Source organism: Bos grunniens, chromosome 9 (genome assembly GCF_055505025.1).
Source record: "Bos grunniens cultivar Pamir isolate PY7600 chromosome 9, Bosgru_T2T1.0, whole genome shotgun sequence".
Classification (NCBI taxonomy): domain Eukaryota; kingdom Metazoa; phylum Chordata; class Mammalia; order Artiodactyla; family Bovidae; genus Bos; species Bos grunniens.
Window position 1 is genome coordinate 34,651,207 of NC_141173.1, and position 16,443 is coordinate 34,667,649.

Genomic DNA, 16,443 nt, shown 5'->3' on the forward strand with positions numbered 1-16,443 from the left:
ATATTTACATAGTAAACATCTTCTTGATATGTTTGCATGTGAGCCATCCTCTCCACAAAGGTGAGCCAATAATACCCTCCCCCGAAGAACTGTGTTCCCCAAGGTCCCGCAGATTTCCACAAGTTCCCCCACAAATTGTCACATGTTAACATTTACTGGAAGTGTCTCCAATCTGAAGTGATAATATCATATTATTTCCATAAGGTTAAAAGATGATGTGATGACCTTGAGAAATGTGATGGGAGAGGAGCATAGTAGGAAGTGGACATACTTCAGGAGGCTTGCCTGGATCTGGGAACTACCTTCAATATTTTGCCTGTTCCTAACTGGGAAATAAGTCTGTCAGTATTATGAATTAGAATGAAGTTACTGTGCATCTCTACTTATCTATGAATAGACCTTTTTAACAGCATGTCATTTTTATTTCCAGTTTCTACAAATGCCCATTACTAAACACAGCTGGACTTTGTTAATCATATTCATCTGTCTTTGCACCTTAAAAATATGAACTGACTTAAATATACTCTGAAAGATATTTTCTCAAATGCTAAAAGAAAATGAACTTTAGTTGAAAAGAATGTAGAAATCTTTATGCTCTGATATAATAGCGGATCCTGCTATTAGTCAGCCAGCAGATACCCAGCAAATGCCTCTAGAAGTTTAGAAATAGGGGAGCATTTAGCTTTAGACTTTACTACATAAGCAATGCAATTTATTTTATAAACTGAATTTCAGGAAACTGTTTCTTCTTTAACTTTCAAAAAATTTTGCAACAGAGCACAAAGTTTCATAATTGAGAAGAATCTTTGGAATCTTCGAGTAAGGTATCACCCCCTCAATGATAGGAAAAAATTCTGTCCTAGAGAAGTGGTTGATGACTAATTACTGAAATGAAATGGTGCTAGTAGAAAATATCACACTTAAAATGAAAGAAATTGCATATGATAGGCACATTCTAGGATTTTATTCCTTGATACTGAGTTTTAAATAAAAAATAAACTTTAGTCTTTTGAGGTTTATTTTACCACCTTCTGATAATATACTATCAGGGAGATGGTAAATAATTAATTGGAAAGTCCTGAATCAATGTTAGTAAACATTTGTCCCTCCTATAAATCAGTCAATTATGTTTGATTATGCAGATTTCTGTTTCCCACGAGTGCCATGAGATTCCCAGCAAATTGAGATATGGAACCAACATATCAGAAAATCAATAGAGAAGTATCTTTAATTGATACCTTGTCCTTAGAAAGGCATCCTTGGTACACAAGGTGTTGAGCGCTGGGGAATTCTGGAAGAAGTGTTCCAGTTTTTGAGCTAAGTGAATATTTACGAGTGAAGCCACCCTATAATTTAAAAAATGAAAAGAAATAAATCATTATCAACTATTTGATAATGACAGAGAATTCTACAATATACAATTCTAACAATATAGAAACCTACAAAATTTCATTCTTCTTTATCTTTCAAAGCATAACAAGTCAGGAGGTTTGAGTAAACTGTTTATTAGATCAAATACCTGGATAAACTAATATTTCAGCAGAATTACTGTTGCCAAATCATACATAGTTTCATAGTTGGGGCCTTTTTCTTTTACTTCGGATTTTAGTTTTAAACACTTTTTCAGTTTTCACAACTTTTAGAAATTTTAGTTCACAAGTTTACATTTGTTAATGACATGTTTTAAAGAGCTACTTTTAGGCTACTGAAATTACTTTACTATGAAAGGGTCAGAAATTGCCAAATTCATCTATGAATTACCAAATCATTTATGGATTAAATAAATGAGATGGTAAGAAGTTTTAATTTATTATGCCTCAGAGATAATTAATGGTAAAATTGTGATTGAAGCCTAACTCTTCAGATTCCCAAACTAGTACTCAGGATTTTCCCATCTCAACCTCCCTCCCTCTGCCAAATTCAGGTACTTGTTTTATTTTGAATCCTTTGGAAAGCACCCTTCAAAGGTTGGAGAAGGAAATAGCAACCTACTCCAGTATTCCTGCCTGGAAAATCCCATGAACAGAGGAGCCTGGTGGGCTATATAGTCCAAATGGTTGCAAAGAGTCAGACATGACTGAGCCACAAAGCACCCTCTGGTAGTTTCCCGAAAACCAGAAAAAGTGACAAATAAGTAACATATAATACTGCAATTCTAATGTACCTACAAGAAACCCACACATAGAGAGAAAGAATACATAGTCATGATGGAACCAGAGCCTTAGCAAAGGCTTCCCAGATGGCTCAGTGTTAAAGAATCTGCCTTTAGCACTGTTAGGAGGTGTAGGAGATGCAGGTTGGATCCCTGGGTTGAGACGATGCCCTGGTGGAGGAAATGGCAACCCACTTCAATATTCTTGCCTAGGAAATCCCATGGACAGAAGAGCCTAGCAGGCTACAATCCACGGGGTTGCAAAGGGTCAGGTGACTGAACATGCACGCACACACTCATAGGTCGCAACTGATTGTTGGTTTTGTTTGTGGAGAATGCCTACATATATTAACATTGATGAATTACAAAACCTAATGTTGAATGGGCTTCCTTGGTGGCTCAGAGGTTAAAGTGTCTGCCTGCAATGCGGGAGACTTGGGTTCGATCCCTGGGTTGGGAAGATCCCCTGGAAAAGGAAATGGCAACCCACTCCAGTATTCTTGCCTGGAGAATCCCATGGACGGAGGAGCCTGGTGGGCTACAGTCCACGGGGTTGCAGAGAGTCGGACACGACTGAGCGACTTCACTCACTCAATGTTGAATGAAACCAGAAAGTCATAGAAAAAGTGAATCCATTTTTATGTAGGAACAATAATAAATAATGCATTGGTGGTAAATTGGACAATGATAAACAATATATAATATTAACTATTTTAATCATTTTAAAAGATACAGTTCAGTGGTACTAAGTACAATCATCACTACATTGTTTAATAATGATGGTATACACTCATAAGTGATAAACTTCAATGAATGACAAAGGAGTAATTAGCACCAAATTCTGTGAGCAGTAATGTTTGGTAGGGACAGGAAGTGATTATGGTGAGGGCACAAAGAGGACTTTTCTCTTTTAAACAATGAGGTAGGTTATGAATTTTTATCTTAGGCTTATTTTAAAAACTCCGTGTGTGTGCATGTGTTACAATAATACATTTCCCAATAAAAATGTTAGAGTGCTATGGAAACACATATTAAGGAACAGAGTATATGTCTTTTGACTATTATTTAAAATTCTCATGTTGATAAATAATAGTTTTGTGATAGAAGCTAGCAACACATATGGAACATCAACAGAGGGAAGAGTGCCTAAAGAAAAAAAGTCAAAAATTAAATTTGTCTGGATATGTTAACAAGTGTGTACAAAGCTGGTATAAATCAAATGATAATATTCTGTCTAGAACCTATAACACAAAAAGAAAGGAGAGATTGATAAACTGGGAAAAATTAGATGTTCATTTTAATTCCACTAGTAGGCTTTCTATTTTAATTGCACTAAATGAGGTGCCAAATCTTAGACCAGCTATGGAGGTCTGTTTCTTTTTCTTTTCTTTTTCTCTCAACTGATGACTTCACTACTCTTGAACGATTAGGAATCTTTTTTCCAAAAGAAAACAAGAAGGAACCTACAGAAAAGAAACAATATGATTAGAAGCAAGAGGGTCTGATTTATGAGGAAAGATTAAAGGATTTAAGCTGCACAGTTTGGTTAAGTGATGACTAAAAGAGAGCATGATAACAGTCTACAAATATTTGAAAAGCATATACCAAGGAGGGAGGATTTGCTATTTATCTTGGTACAAAGCTGTTAAACTGGTCATGAATGGTTGATATTAAGGAGAAGGCTATCAGGGAAACTTCCTGGTTGAAATGTATGAAATCAAGGGACTATTCCCTAGGAAATAATGGCAACTTCATTACCAGAGCCACTGAAAACAAAATTGGACCCACACTGGAAGATTCACAGGAAAAGTTTTCTTCGACCAGGACAAAGTATTAAAACTAGGTTTCATTTGTTTGTTTATTCCTGGCAATTAAAGGGTTCTGAGACTTTCTCTAAGATATTTTTGAAATGTGAACCACTATATTTATGAATAAAACATTTTAAACAATCAAAATTTATACTGCTGGTTGATAATGACTCAATTTTCTCTCCATGTTTTGTTTTGCTTTTGTTGCCATTGATTTTGTTCACTTTTATATTATGAGACATTTAAAACTTAAAAGAAGGTATATATAAAAAGTAATAAATACTCATACTTACCATCTTGAGACATCAGACATTTGAAATACTATCGTGGCCTCTTTCGCCCTCTCTAATTTCATTCCCATCCCCCTCATAAGGAATAATTAATGTTCTGGATTTGGTTTATATCATTACTATACAAACCTTTAAAAATTTACCTCTTATGTAAATGCTTTTAAATAACATATACTATTGCTTTAAAACTGGTACCATATAGTATGTATTTTTCTACATGCAATGAGCTTTTTTGCACACTTTACGTATTCAAGATGAACCTAATTTGATTCTTAAGGCTATAGTTCACTCATTTCCAAAGCAGTGTAGTATTTTCTTAAATATATAAAATTTTGTTTTCTTACTATATCATAATGGAATTTTTATTTTTTGGTATTCTGAAATTATAAACAATACTGCAGTGAACATCCACACACACATGCCTTCTTGTGCACAGTGTGAAGGTTTCTCTAGGAAGGCAGTCGTAATGTGTGTGAACTTTCTGTTTTATTAGGTATTGCCCCTTCTACCATTTAGAAAAGCTTCTTAGCTCCCATTCTTAACAAGGCTATATTTTAATAGTTTTAATTGCTGCTAGTTCAGTAATAGTAAAATGATTACTCATTAAGGTTTTAATGTTCATTTTCATTTTAAAAATAGATATATTTATTGGCAGGGTGGTATTCAAAATATTTATTGACTACACATTATAAAGGGCTTCCCCAGTGGCTCAGTGGTAAAGACTCTGCAATGCGGGAGCTGCAGGAGACACGGGTTTGATCCTTGGGTCAGGAAGATCCCCTGAGGAAGGGCATGGCACCCCACTCCAGTATTCTTGCCTGGAGAATCCCATGGACAGAGGAGCCTGGCGGGCTACTGTCCATGGGGTCACACAGAGTCAGACACGACTGAAGCGACTTAGCACACACGCACGCACGCACGCATTATAGAGCCTGGTCTATCAGAACAGGCACCGTGAGCACTGACACTGTGTGTGTCATTCTTTTTCACCTTGGTGACTTGCCTGTTCACACACTTTACTGTATTTCTATTGGGTGGTCTTTTTATCGGGCTTCTCTGGTGGCTCAGACAATTTTTATTATTGAGTTGAACACACTCTAAGTGCCGTCTGATAGAACTTTCTGGGATGATGAAAATGTTCTATTATCTGCACTGTTCAAACACAATATTCACTAGCCAGCACTTGAAATGTAAATAATGTGACAAAGAAACTGAATGTTTTAGGTAATTAATAGTCATTTGTGGCTAGTGGCTGCCATACTGCATAGCATAGTATTTGTAGCTATTAATCCTCTATCACTTATATATGATATATACCCAGATTTATGTTATACATTTTACATATTTGAAGCCATATTTGTTTTTGCATCCTGTTTTACTTCCTAACACTTCTCCATGTCATTAAAAGTCTTTAATAAATGATATGATATTCAGTCCTGTAAACGTCTTACAAATTATGTGACCATTTTTTATTATTAGTCATTTAGATTGATATGTTTCACACCATAGTCAATAACAATTTTGTACATAATATTTTGTTTGCATTTTCTATTTTGTCTTTATGTGAGATTCATACAAAGGTGAAATTAGTGGGAGAAAGAGTATGAACACGTCTAAGATTTGAACATGGATCTTGCAATGATCTTCCAGAAAATTTGTTCTGTCTTCACCAGCAGGATATGAAAGAGCGTATCTCACCATACTTTTACCAGCTTAATAATAATTTTTATATTTGACAATTTCATTATTTAAAATCTAATTTAAATGTATTTGGTAGTTCATTTTCATGCATTTATTGGCCTTTTCTTCCTCGTGTGTTTTGTCTATTCATGTCTTTTTAAAAAACTGTTATTGAGGTCCTCCTATTTTTTAAATAAATTGCTAGTATTTCTTCACGTAGTAGAGATGTTATCCTATTGTCATATTTGCATGTGACAATGGACTAATATCTTCCCATTGTCTTTTTTTGACTTCAGATTTTGTATATGATACTTTGATTTAAAGAATTTTTCATGTTTTCATTTTTTTCCCTTTGAAATTTCTTAAATTGTTTTCATGCTTAAAAAGTTATTCTCCCTTCAGAAAGGAGGTAGATATATTTCCTTCTAATTATTATTTTTTATTTAATAACTTATATGAACTTCATACAGATATAAACTTTAGAATTTTTTTTTTCCAAAATAGACCATTTTTCTAACATTAAGCCCTGAAGAATTTTATTTATTTATTTGGTACTCTCTCTTCTTCCATAAAGGAATTATGACAATTCATTGAAAAATACTTCTTCCTTCATTGGGTATAATGTGTCCTTTCTTACACACTAAATTATTACATACACTTGGGCCTTTTTTCAGGTATCTAATCTCTGCTGTAGATTTGTTCTACCTACATTTGAGTTAGTATAATAGTGTCATAATTTTGGTATCTGCCAGACATGGCTCCTTTGAGTATTCTTCTTTATACTTCCCTCAACTATTACTTCCTATACACCCTTTGTGCAGGCGTGCATGCTCAGTCACTGAGTCGTGTTATACTCATTGTGACCGCAGGGACTGTAGCCTGCCAGGCTCCTTTGCCCATGGAATTTTCCAGGCAAGAACACTACAGTGACTTGCCATTTCCTACTGCCAGGAATCTTCCCCATCCAGAGACTGAACGTGTGTCCTTGCGTCTCCTGCATTGGCAGGTGGATTCTTTACCACTGAGCAACCTGGGAAACCCCATATATCCTTTCAGATCAAGTTAATTTCCAAAAATAACTGCTCACTCAAATTTTTTTAATATAAATTTTTTTTAATTGGAGGCTAATTACTTTACAATATTGTATTGGTTTTGCCATATATGCATCAACATGAATCCGCCATGGGTGTACATGTGTTCCCCATCCTGAATCCCCCTCCCACCTCCCTCTCAAATTTTTAAATAGAGTATTAAATGTCTAAATTTAAGGAAGAATTGACACAGGGTAGCCATTCCCCTTTTCAGAGGATCTTCCCAACCCAGGGATTGAACCTGGGTCTCCTGCTTTGCAGGCAGATTTTTTACCATGTGAGCCACCAGGGATGGCTTTTCTTTTGATTACTCCCAAATATTTTGCATTTCTGCTGTTTCCTGAAATTTACATTTTACAATGTTCTACCTTTCCTGTCTTCCCCAGAAACTGTTCCCACCTCTCTCAACCGGGAATCTGTGAGAAAAGTTCTGTAGAAAACAATTTGAATGACCATTTTCTCAGTTCTCCCAAGGAAAGCACTTGGCTAGTACAATTTCAGATGCATAAAAGTACTCATTCCCTACATACAATGGATGCCTTGGGGCATTGAGACTACATTCTGTCTGGAAATCCTGACTGAGAAGAGCTGGGACTTCAAAGTTCTTCAGACTTCTACGACCCCCTACCAAGATTTCACTCACAGAAAATGACCTGACTGCTGGTACCTCAGAGAGGAAACGAAACCCACCAAACTATCTCAATTTCCTGCCACAAAATCTACAAACCTACTTCATCTGAACTAAGCCATTCCTCTTTTCAGTTTTAATGAAATAAATTTCCTTCTCTCTAGGGCCACTTCCTCCACTCCAAAGCTCTTCCTTGCCCATCTCTTCAGTGACCCTGTACTCTCAATTCTCTTTCACATCTTCAGTCTCTACTCTTTACTGACTATGTTTTATCAACATCAGAACCACAGTTCAATCTTCCTTCTGAACTAATGGTCAAGCCCACCCCTATCCTAAGTTTTCTACATTCAATTCCACTGCCCACTCATTTCACAAATCAGTCAAACCCTAGCTCTCTCACAAATCAATCAAACCCTAGCACTGAAAATGCTCTCCCTGAAGTTATTGTCTGTACTTAACTCATTCCATAGACCTTTTCCAATCCGTGTCTTGATGGCCCTTTAGCTCCATTTGATAGCAGCAAGCATTCCCTTCCCTTGGAAGCACTCTTTTCTCCTGGCTTCTGTGTCACTATGTTCTCCTTTCTCTTCCCTCTCTGGATTCTCCTCTCTTGTTCTTCTTTCCCACTTTTCACAACTCTTTTCTCATAATGTTTTTTTCTTCTCATTTATTTTCTCCCTTTATGTGTTTACCCTTTACCATGACTTCAGTCACCACCAAACTAAATACCTAAATCCTCTCATCCAGTCATATATATCCAACTGCTCACTTCAAGTATACACTGGATATTTTATAAACACATCAAATATTTGTTGTTGTTCAGCCACTATGTCATGTCCAGCTCTTTGCAACCCCACAGACTGCAGCAAATCAGACTTCCCTGTTCTTCACTATCTCTCAGAGTTGGCTCAAACTCATGTTTGTTGAGTTGGTGATGCTATACAACCATCTCATCCTCTGTCACCCTCTCCTCCTCTCACCTCAATCTTTCTCAGGATCAGGGTCTTTTCCTTGGTGGCTTCCCTGGTGGCTCAGACAGTAAAGAATCTGCTTGCAATGCAAGAGATTTGGGTTCATTCCCTGGGTCGGGAAGATCCCCTGGAGAAGGGAATGGCTACCCACTTCAGTATTCTTGCCTGGAGAATTCTGTGGACAGAGGAACCTGGCAGGCCACAGTCCATGAGGTCACAAAGAGTCGGACACAACATAAAATATAGCAAGTTCCAAACTGAGCCCTTCATCTTTCTATTCTTTCTACCAGTTTCTCTTCCAGTACTTCCTGGCTAAAATCAGTCATTTCTCTCCATCCTTTGGGCTTTTATCCTTATTTGGATATTTTCTTATCCAGACTATCCATGTATCTATAGCATGATGCTCCTTTTGTTTGCCTTCCTGTTTGCTGGTTTTTAATATTTGACAACATCAGAGACATTTTTGGTTTTCACAGTGAGGTGGAGGGAGAGCTATTGGATCTGATGGATAGAAACCAGAGACTCTGTGATGTTGAAATATCCTACAAATGCACAGGACATCTCCCACTACACAGAATTATCTGGCCTAAAATGTCAGTGGTACTAAGGCTGAGAAATCCTAATCTATGTTCCATCTGTCTGGACCACTCTTCTCCTCCTCCAAAATCCTACTTATCTCAGTTCTATCTTTAAATGTTACTTCCTGTAGGAAATGTCCTTAATCACTTATACTAGGTTAACCCTCGAGACACTCTTTATGATTAGTTATGATGACTTGCTCAAGGTACATTTTTCTGCTACACTATATAGGATCAAACTTATCCATTCACAATTTTGTTCCCACATACCTATAATACCACATATCTATTAATTAACATTTCAACCATGGGTTTAAAAAATAGAATTTTATTTTGAATTTGTAAGAAAACAAATACATCTCAGTTTCCTTAGCTGTAAACTGGCAATATTATTACCTATTTTCCCTACCTCACCATTCTTAATGCTTAAATGACCTGAAGGATATGAAGATTTGCACTGAAAGTCTCACATCCTAAGCAAACTGATGGTTGGTCACTCCAAATACAAAACAATTTTAAAAAATTTCAACTTTGTTAAACATATATCTTATCATAATTTTTTTAAAGTATTTAGACTCATTGGAAAAGACCCTGATGCTGGGAAAGATTGAGGGCAAGAGGAGAAGGGGGCAACAGAGGATGAGATGGTTGGATGACATCACTGACTCAATAAACGTAAGTTTGAGCAACCAGGAGATAGTGAGGGACAGGGAAGTCTGGCACGCTGCAGTCCATGGGGTCACAAAAAGTCAGACATGACTTAGTGACTGAACAGCAAAAAGAATATTTTCGAGCTTTTAGACAGCCCTTAACTGTGCTCATTTATATAATAATCACAATAATTATACTCTATTATTGCTTCAGGTAGCTTTAGAAAAATAGGCTGTATAGGCTAATTGAAAAATTATTTTTACTTTATTAACAAAATCTATACCCGAGTTTTTATTGTGCTCTTCTAAGGAGGAAGAAGTAGACATGAGAAAAATTTTTCTTTTACTTGATAAAGCGAGGCTTGCCACCTGCATGCTGTACCAGCTAATGGACTGATGGTACCACCAGCTCTTCAAAACAGTAGAAGGAACACCTGAGAGAAATGATTTAAACTCCCTATTGACATAAACTTCAGTCAACTGAAGTGTATTTCTAAGTCAATATTTTTGCACTTTCACAACTGTTTATCTAATAAAGAGCTATTATTTCATTGATAAAAAAGCAATCTGGAGGATTTTATTATGTAATTAGCCATTAACTGTATTAAAAGCACTTGTGGGAAGAAATTGGCCATTTCAGAAGATTGGGGGGTTTTATATTATTTCTTAATATGTTTGCATCATTTCACCAAACTAATGGAGTTACAATTTACCTCAGGTCCAGATGGACCACACAACACATTGTCATGGGCCCAGGGTTCTGTGGCACCTCCTTTAATGATTAGTTAACTTGAGGATAATGAAGACGTGATCATGTGCCTAATTAGCCATGCAGTCTCTAATGGTAGTTTAAGTCATTTAGATAAAGTCAGTTTGTTGACCTGTTCTTTGGTTGGGAGTGAGAAGGGGGAGGGGAGTCTACAGAGAAAGTGTGTGTTGGGTGAGAAAGTGTGTGCTGTGTGTGTGGTGGGCCCTTTCTCCTTACCTCCCACCTCTGCCACACCCTGCCATCACCCCCAGTGCAGAAGAGAGAAGCAACATCACACACATACACGGTAAAACATCACAGCATAACATTTGGGTTCTTGACAACTATTAAAGGTTTTGTCTAAATAGGTATATATACTCCAAACACCAGTTTTTTCCATATCCTCAGCTTTAGGCTTTTTAAAATTTAAATAAAAATTTTTTGGATCAATGGTGGTCTTTTAAAAAATACTCTTTCTAGTATCTAATACTAGGTGAGAATAATTGAAAAATTCCCCCTGCTAGGTTAATTGGAGGTTCAGTAGGTCCATGTAAAGAATCGTTAATTGCCCCAAATCTAATTTAACTCTGTCTGAAGTGCTCAGCCATTCAAGGGACTCTTAATAAATAACATTTATTTCTATATTTGCTAATAAGGATGAATAACCCTATTGTTAAGCTTGTAATACATGTTATAGCGATATATAATATAAATGAAAATAATTCTTACCTCATTCTTCAGCTTGCTTCCAGAAAACCTTAAAAATAAGAACATTTTTCAGTAATTAAAAATACATATACAGTTATAGCTATCAAGGAAATGCAGAGGACCTACAAAAGCAGTAACTACACCACAACTAGTGAAATAAATCTAGAGAAATGTGTTTGATTTTCAAAGGGACCCAAGCCTCTAAGGGAAAGCAGAATAAAGGATATTGAGCAGTCAGGTAAGAATTGAGACAAGGAAGGCACATAATACGAAGCATTTGTGTGTTCTAGCCTGTATTTTCACTTCACAGCAAGCAGTGGTTAATAAGCTGCCATAATGTTCTCTATAGTATCTGAGTTTCATCTTAGTATGACTTAGGTGACTAAAGTTATTTGCTTTTCCACAAGATATCTTACTTTTAAAAATAAATCATTCTTTTAAGAGTTAAGAGCAGTTCTTGGTAAATCATACCATAAAGAAATTTCGGATGCAGATCTAATCGTTTGGAGTTCTAATTTTTAAAAAATAATAATTGCATATTATCACTGGTTTCATTCAATGCCACCTTACTTGTCAATAACATCCTCCTGAGAGTTGATGGCAGATTAGAGCAACATGTTCTTTATATTCATTTGTATTTTTTCCTTCACAGAGACTCAGTAGCTGGGGTCAGAAGCTTTATCATACTAAAGTAAGCTGGTATATCAGAGCATATGTGACTAGAGATGAATAAGCTTTTCATTCTCATAAGATACTGGCCAAAGCATCTTTAAAGCAGGTTATCACATAGAAAAAAATACATTTTCTGCCTTTATTTTATTGAATCTAGCTTGAAAATCAATTTAGCCTTAGAAGCAAATATTAATTTAAAAGTAATTCTGCTTCCCTGGTTTCTCTTTTACATCTCTCTGGGACACCTGGCTCACCAGTAATTTCTCATTAATGACTGCAAATTATATAAATTGCCCAGTCACTGTAAGTGTCCGTACAAAGTTAAAATTAAGGTCTGATGCTTAAAGGAAAACATTTCAATAAGCAAAGTTAGCAAGTCATTTTATTCAATATATATTATTTAAAGACATTCAGAGAACTTGTCTTGAAGATAGCAGGACTCTACCTTGTCAGGCCTTTTCCAGAATAAACGGAGTGGTAATATGCACTACTCTCTTTGATGCCAATCCCATAATAATGATACCTAGAACAAGAACCAGCTCTGTGTTAATATAGTTTTTTGAAGTGGAAAACTAAAGTAGAATTGAAGTGAATCACAGATAAGAACTGCAGTCGCTTGATCATCATCTTCCTCTCATGACTTTTTTCAAGTAACATCTTAATGTGTTTAATCCTTCTTTAACAGTAACTATCAGGAAGCAATTGTTAGAACTGGACATGGAACAACAGACTGGTTCTAAATAGAAAGAGGAGTACATCACCCTGCTTATTTAACTTCTATGCAGAGTACATCATGAGAAATGCTGGGCTGGAAGAAGCACAAGCTGGAATCAAGACTGCCGGGAGAAATATCAATAACCTCAGATACGTAGATGACACTACCCTTATGGCAGAAAGTGAAGAGGAACTAAAAAGCCTCTTGATGAAAGTGAAAGAGGAGAGTGAAAAAGTTGGCTTAAAGCTCAACATTCAGAAAATGAAGATCATGGCATCTGGCCCCATCACTTCATGGGAAATAGATGGGGAAACAGTGGAAACAGTGTCAGACTTTATTTTGGGGGGCTCCAAAATCACTGCAGATGGTGATTGCAGCCATGATTATTATAAAACGCTTACTCCTTGGAAGGAAAGTTATTTCCAACCTAGATAGCATATTGAAAAGCAGCGACATTACTTTGCCAACAAAGGTCCGTCTAGTCAAGGCTATGGTTTTTCCAGTGGTCATGTATGGATGTGAGAGTTGGACTGTGAAGAAAGTTGAGTGCTGAAGAATTGATGCTTTTGAACTGTGGTGTTGGAGAGGACTCTTGAGAGTCCCTTGGACTGCAAGGAGACCCAACCAGTCCATCCTAAAGGAGATCAGTCCTGGGTGTTCACTGAAAGGACTGATGCTGGGAGCTGAAACTCCAGTACTTTTGGCCACCTCATGCGAAGAGTTGACTCATTGGAAAGGACCCTGATGCTGGGAGGGATTGAGGGCAGAAGGAGAAGGGGACGACAGAGGATGAGATGGCTGGATGGCATCGCTGACTCGATGGACATGAGTTTGAGTGAACTCCGGGAGTTGGTGATGGGGCCTGGCGTGCTGTGATTCATAGGGTTGCAAAGAGTCGGACATGACTGAGTGACTGAACTGAACTGAACTGAACTGAACCCAACTTATGGTCCTATTTCTGGCTCTAAGCTTGAAAAAGAAGGAAAATCATCTACTGCCAATCCCCTCAAACCTCTAAAAAATTAGGTTTCAAAAGGCATAAAAAGAAAAAAAAATGTAATTGCAGGCATTTAACTGTAGGCACTTAAATTTGTAAATGTAGACACTGGCTCTAAGTATATCCAGTGTAACGATCTACAAATTGCTTGGTTCAATTTGAATGTGGTCAACTGAAACAGAAAACAGTGGGTCCTCTTCGTAGTACATTTATTGAATGGAGAAGAATATGACTTTATGTGTGGGGAAGACAATGATGTCATGTATAAGAATATGTACAAAAGCATATGACCCTTTAAAAGTTATTTTCCTCAGGAGGAGTGAAAAGCCCAATTCACTGTCATTTTCACTTCAAGTTTTTGTGCAACAATGGGGAGAAAACAACTATGTGATGAATCAGTGGAAATATGAAACATGGAATTAACAGTGTGAACAGTTTGTTATCAGTGTCTCTATGGAACCGGCTGCTGCTGCTGCTAAGTCGCTTCAGTCGTGTCCGACTCTGTGCGACCCCATAGACGGCAGCCCAACAGGCTCCACCATCCCTGGGATTCTCCAGGCAAGAACACTGGAGTGGGTTGCCATTTCCTTCTCCAATGCATGAAAGTGAAAAGTGAAAGTGAAGTCGCTCAGTCGTGTGTGACTCTTAGCGACCTCATGGACTGCAGTGCACCAGGCTCCTCCATCCATGGGATTTTCCAGGCAAGAGTACTGGACTGGGGTGCCATTGCCTTCTCCATGGAACTGGAGACACAGGCAAATGTAGCATCCCATGGAATCTCAAGTTGTACCCCATTCTCCTCAACTGCAGAATCCTGACTTACTTTACACTCAAGTACAAATGCTACACACGGGCCACAAACACCAGCTGGACAGCGGGTATTTAGTGAGGGTGGCCAAAGTTTGCTCATTTCTGCCTTCACTTTCCCTTCCCTTCTCTGCCTACCATATAGCACCATCAAATATTTGGTTATCTACCATTTCAATTTGCATTCATCTAAAATTAGGGAAGGAATGAAATAAAAGGATAAGGGGGCTTCCAGTAGACTTCAGTGTAATCATATTTAAAAAATTCATTTCTTAGCATTGCCATCTGAGTTTGAAGTGGAGAAGACAATGGAGGATCTATGTTTCAAGGCCCCTTTGCTGACCTCAATAATAAAGATGGGACTTGGCAGAGCAACTCTAACCTTAAATGTTTTCAAGTCTCAGGACAAGAGTACAAATGGAGGCCCACAGGCCTTATACCTAATTACTTAAAATAGATAAATCGAGTGAACACACTGTGAAACAAAATGTCCCTGTCCTGTCGTGACAGCATACCGCCATAATGATCTGGCAGGTAGGTCTGAACGTAGAATGCCTGGCCTCCTGAAGTTCCATGAGGAAACATGGTGGTGTGAGAAGAGCCATCCCCACCTCACTTCTCCCCCAGCCTCTGCTCCTCTGTTCACTGTGAGGGGCTGCTCGAGACCACTCCAACCTCCACATCCAAGTTCCACCCTCACACACACCTGAACAGGTGCCCCCGAGCAGCCCAGGAGGTCTATGTCTCTTGAGGATGGATGAAGGAAGAGGCCTACATAGGCCCAGGAGGCAGGCCTGAGGCCGTTTGGAGTTCTTGGGCCCCATGGACTTAAAATGTGGGCTGGAAGGGGCATGTGGTCTCCAGGTGGGCACATCCATGTGGGCTGTGAATTCCTTGTCTCCTGAGGAGACCAGCTGAAAGAGGGCAGAAACAGAGCCCTCTGTAAATGTGAGTCCCAGAGATGGCTTCTCACCCATTAGGTTTCAAGGGCAGTATGATGGTAGAGAAGATGCCTCTAATGACGCTGGGCCATTTGAGATGAAAAAGAAAGTGTTTCTAAATATGAAAAAAATACATAATTATAATAAGAAATGCTTCAGAAAGAGCTGTTCTATTTGATCAAGGTAGTGAAGATATTTTATGAGTGTAGCAGACTTGGAATAAGTGTTCAAGCCTTCAGTTTTGGAAGAAAAACAAAATCAGTCTATTAACCTAAAGAGAATAAGCTCCATTTTTACAGTAAGAAAATAACCCTCTGGTAGATAAGGGAAAAGCACCTCTATGGTATATTGGGACAAAGAGAGAAATGAAGGAAATATGAAACTTAAGCAAACTCCAAAATTTTGAGTTCATTTGTCTCTAATTAGAAGCTAAAAGAAGAAAACTATTTAAATCATAGATAAAGACATTACCAAAATCAGCTATAGTAATAGAAAATAATAAGGTAAATACCTAAAAACCATAACAAATGGACATATTTAGATGACATTCAGCCAAGCATATTAGGATTAGTGAACATAAGTCTGAAATAATTATAACTATTTTTCTTTTATTAGGTTTTAGAACTAAGATACCAAAAGAAAATGACTTTGTATTGGGTTAAATAAAGCAAGAGATGCCTGAGAACAAGAGAAACTATTACAGTGAAAATAAACTGCAATTTCACGATCTTTTGCAAAGCTTGCTCTTTGCTCTATAGATGCCACAGTTCAAATAACTTCACTAACACAGCATTGTAAATCAATTATACTCCAATTAAAAATGAATTAATACAAACATCATTGTAGCCACTGTCTGAAGCAATACATAGTAAGCATTGGTTTAAAGCTGATTGATCTTCCAGGTGGTGCTAGTGGTAAAAAAAAATCCCCCTGTCAATGCAGGAGACTAAGAGACATGGGTTCAGTCCCCGGGTTGGGAAGATGCCCTGGAGAAGAACATAGCAACC

At 37.5% G+C, this 16,443-nt stretch overlaps 1 protein-coding gene across 1 annotated transcript in view; it reads right to left on the minus strand.

Moving 5' to 3' along the window:
* RFX6 (regulatory factor X6) overlaps window positions 1–16,443 on the minus strand; it is a 52,305-nt gene that overhangs the window by 20,829 nt on the left and 15,033 nt on the right. The window contains exons 5-7 of the mRNA XM_086317169.1: window positions 12,422–12,499; window positions 11,326–11,353; window positions 1,239–1,346 (exon numbers count right to left, since the gene is read on the minus strand). Coding sequence (XP_086173295.1) covers window positions 1,239–1,346; window positions 11,326–11,353; window positions 12,422–12,499 — 214 coding nt within the window. The remainder of the gene's footprint in view (window positions 1–1,238; window positions 1,347–11,325; window positions 11,354–12,421; window positions 12,500–16,443) is intronic.